Source organism: Pterocles gutturalis, unplaced genomic scaffold (assembly GCF_000699245.1).
Source record: "Pterocles gutturalis isolate BGI_N339 unplaced genomic scaffold, ASM69924v1 scaffold10466, whole genome shotgun sequence".
Taxonomy (NCBI): domain Eukaryota; kingdom Metazoa; phylum Chordata; class Aves; order Pterocliformes; family Pteroclidae; genus Pterocles; species Pterocles gutturalis.
The window spans coordinates 7,040-11,031 of record NW_010103064.1 but is presented as its reverse complement, the minus strand read 5'-3'; the positions used below and the strand labels follow the sequence as shown (position 1 = coordinate 11,031).

The 3,992-nt window shown below is 42.9% G+C and overlaps 1 protein-coding gene across 1 annotated transcript in view; it reads right to left on the bottom strand.

Moving 5' to 3' along the window:
- Positions 1-723: 723 nt before the first annotated feature.
- Positions 724-3,992, bottom strand: part of SLC25A20 (solute carrier family 25 (carnitine/acylcarnitine translocase), member 20) — a gene marked incomplete at its 5' end in the record, with an annotated part of 10,076 nt that continues 6,807 nt past the window's right edge. The window contains 3 exons of the mRNA XM_010086542.1: positions 724-1,327; positions 1,827-1,951; positions 3,321-3,449. Of these exons, the coding sequence (XP_010084844.1) occupies positions 1,265-1,327; positions 1,827-1,951; positions 3,321-3,449 (317 nt within the window). The remainder of the gene's footprint in view (positions 1,328-1,826; positions 1,952-3,320; positions 3,450-3,992) is intronic.

Genomic DNA, 3,992 nt, shown 5'->3' with positions numbered 1-3,992 from the left:
GGGGTTAATGATTAAAGACATCACAGCACAACTGATTTCCCAATCACATCTCAGAATTAAGAATTGGAAAACTTCTGCAAAACTAACCATGCAAAAAGTAAATGAACCGAAGCACACACTCTAGCCAAGCAGCAGCTAGCTTTATTGAGTTCCAGTGACACTACATCAAAACAAACAAAAATTGTAGTTGCTTTTTGCTTCTTAGCATTAATAATTTCTCAAATGAAAAAGTGATTATGTTTAATAATATTAAGAGAAAACCAAAGAACAGAAGCAAGAATAAAGTTAGACAAGACTGTAGCACCAGTGTCCCCTTCATGTATCCACCTCGTGTCAGAGAAATTGAGTTATTGCAAGTGCTGTTGAATTTTCTCAGGTCAGTGTCAGTGACTGAATCCCAGAACACAACATCTCATGAATCAAATATATCATGGTTGCTATGAAACATGCTGTACTTTCGAAATTGCATTTGGGATATCTTCAGTGGGACAGAAAGGGATTTCAGAGAAAAGTTCAGGTTATCCAAACACATTTTGAGACTGGCTGCCTCAGTAAAGCTTAGTACAAACGTTAAACGGAATTCATTTTTCCTCCTAGTTCCACAGGAAAGATCAGTGTGCAAGATCTGATACGCTATCTGTAAAACCCTCCAACGCACTGAAACGTAGCTCTGGCCTCCCCTGCTCAGCTTGGTGTTTGGTGCACTGCGTGCATGTAAGATCAAAACCACTGTCAGCATAGAAATAGCCACAGCTACAAAACTTCAAGAGGTGAGAATACTATCTGGCATTGCTTGTAGATACTAGTATGTGCAGCTGCTAACTCATGCCCTGAGAGTTAAGTACACACTGCCAAAAAATTATTTTAAGGAAGTTTTTCACCATTAATAGCTATATGTTTCTTCAGTAAATAAAGAATTACATATTAAGAAGTGTCCCCTTCTTCCATGAGGAAGTACTTAAGGTAGTGTGTGTGATAGTGAGAGCTGCCTGTTAGCAGCGTTACTGCTGTGGTACGTTGGCTCAGAAGACAGGTGTATCACCTCTAACCCCTCATCGACTCTGTTTCAGAGCTCCAGCTTACATTTCTGAATGGCACATAGCACCACCTAAAGAATGTGAGGAAGGCAAAAAGGTATTAGGCAAGCAATCATTCCTGAAACTTCAAGTGATCATTCATTTATTCCTTTGAGGCAGACTTGGACTCTCTTCCTTCTCCTCTCTAATTTGCAAAGATTTCCTAGTCTTCATAGACTTCCTAGTCTTCATAGACCTGGTGCAATCCAATTAAGAAACTTCATAGCAACTTCAAAACCAAGAAAACATGCCTGGAAAAGAGACAACATACAGAACAAATAAGGATTCTAAAAACCTGTTCCAGAAAAGGTTTTTGAAATGCAGCACTATAAACACCTGACATGGCTGATGTGGAAGGGGGAAGAGACCAAAAAAAGGTCTTGGACCAGAGGCAAGAATTCTACTATATCCCTGCACACAAAGGCAGAACTTCTACGCCATTACGCTATTTATTGAAGGAGAAGCCAGTCCAAACTTATCCACCCATTTCTGTACAATCAGACAAGAAATACTATCAGCACGAGTCAACAAAGAGCTTTCATGAAAAGCAACGACAGAAGGTTTACTTGGTGTTCCCCTAGATTAAGGTACATTTTCAGAACCTGGACACCAACAGCTGAAAGTACCTCCAGTGACAAGAATCTCACTGAAACGGTACAGCAGTAAGCAGCCAGCCATCTCTACAGACTGCAAATATTCACTGTGAGTGGCCAGGTCTCCAAACCCCACCTGGATTTGCAATTTACTTACCGCATTAGCGGGAAATGCCCTGATCATTACAGCTGTGAAGCCCTTATACAGAGATGCAACTCCTTCCTCTCTGATGAGTTCTCTCAGCACGTCTCTAAAGCCATTGGGGTATTTTCCTGGAGGAGCTGAAAGGGATACAAAGCACATTAGCGAAGGCGTGTGGCAGTCACAGACGCTGAAGGATGTGGCGTATGTAACAGCCCAGAATCTCCAACAGGTTCACATTGCTATACCATCTAAGTGGGACCAGAGTACAAACATTTCTGAAGCTATGTTGTAGAAAACATCTGCTTGGGAAAGTTATCTACTTCAGTCAAAACAAGCAAACAAAAAAGACACCTTGCTAAAGACTCAGTAAACAGAAGGTAGGTGCTCACTATCACCACAAAGAATTTACCTGCTCAAGTCACTGAGCAGCAGGGAGGAAAGGAGAATAACTTTTGTCAAGGTTCGATGTCTGAGCTGTTACTTGCACCGCTGATCACAGCTCTCCCAAGAGAGATAAGGAGATAGGGAGGTCAGATATAAAAATTGATGAAGTTTATAGGAAACAGAAAATGATCCTATCACATGCTGCAGTCAAGAATGGCAAACCTCAAGTGAAAAGCACAGGCTGTTTTGATGTTACACAGATTTTCTGAGGTGTTTATAAAAATTTATTTTATTCAAAGAACAAATTCTTCCTTCTCCTGACACTCCTCTGGAATGTACTGCCTCTGCCAGCCGTCTGAACAAGTACTCCCCAAAACCGGTGGTTAAGCAGAGCCACCGTTACCCCACATCATCTATACACAGCACAGTGGAAGAAGGGTGCAAAGCTGTATTTCACCCAGCCCTTGGTATGATATCAAACACCCACAGCAGCCTTTATTCAGAGAAAAAGAAAAGAAGTTTCCTGCACTAGATTATCATGATCCGTGACTCAAGAAAAAGTTACTGTCCGTCCCATGGAGAGCTGAGTCCACAGACAGAGCATACAAGGAGCCTTAACAAAAATATTCATTGACAAAGACTCCTGGAGAAACCAAGGGAAAACGTGTCTAAGTTCTCTGAAGCTCATGGCTGGGAGCCATCCTCACTCTAACTAGGACACAGATCGTTAAGAGCAGGTCTGCTAGTCTCACAGAAATGCTATTGGCAAGGCACACCCCGTCAGGATAAATTTCAGGCAGCTCAGGCTACAATTTATACAACTGTGTCTGAAGTGAAAGAACAAAACCTCTCAAAGAATTACATCTGTAATAAAACAGCCATGACAAGTGGTTCTATTGTTATGACTTCTATGCTGAGGTTTCAAACAGGTATCTCAAATCAAGATCATTAATATACTAGCGGGAGGCAGAAGCAGAGAAGTGCAGCCTTTGCAGGCTCAAGCACTGCTCAGGACATGCTGCCTCCCAGGTGCCGTGCTCAGATGGCCCTTCCATCGCGGCGCAGCCCGTTCCCAGGAGCACTGCACTGAGTGCAGCCGTGACAAGCTGGGATGCAACTCACCAGTCTGGAAACGAGACTTCAGCACGTCTGGTGGAATGGCAACCGCCCAGTTGAAGATCCCAGCCAGGCCCCCAGCAAAGAGGATCCTGGGCACGCTGAGGTCACTCACACTGTGGCAAGATTGGGGTGGAGTGGGAGGAAAAAGGAAAAAAAAAAAGTAAAAACTCATCTGTTTTGACTAAGGTGACAATCAGAGGCAGCCAGGCGGACAGCCAGAAGGCAGCACAGTGCAGCACACACAGACAGGGTGCAGTATCGGAGCAAGACTTCCAAGAATCAGAGCCCTGTACTAACTCCTCCCTAAAGGTTCAAATCTTTTCATTCAGCAGCGCACCCACAGATGCTCTGAGGGGAAAAAAAACTCCAAACAAACAAACAAAACCCCAACAACAAAAACCCTCAGCTCTTTGTGCACACACAGGGGTGAAAGTGAAGAAACCTACTTTAAGTATTCCTTCCTTGGCTAATAAAAGCCAAGGCTAGAATCTAATAGAAACTCAGAATACCACTTTAATTCTCAGTTAACCCTAGATAGAAACAACTCAACTCACAAGACAAGCAAGCCTTTTTTTAAAAATTTGTTTGGATTATACTACTCTAAATCTCTTTGTGACTGGGAAGGTTACTCAGCAGTGCCTGGCAAGTCCAGAAAACGATGACTGTGAGATTTCA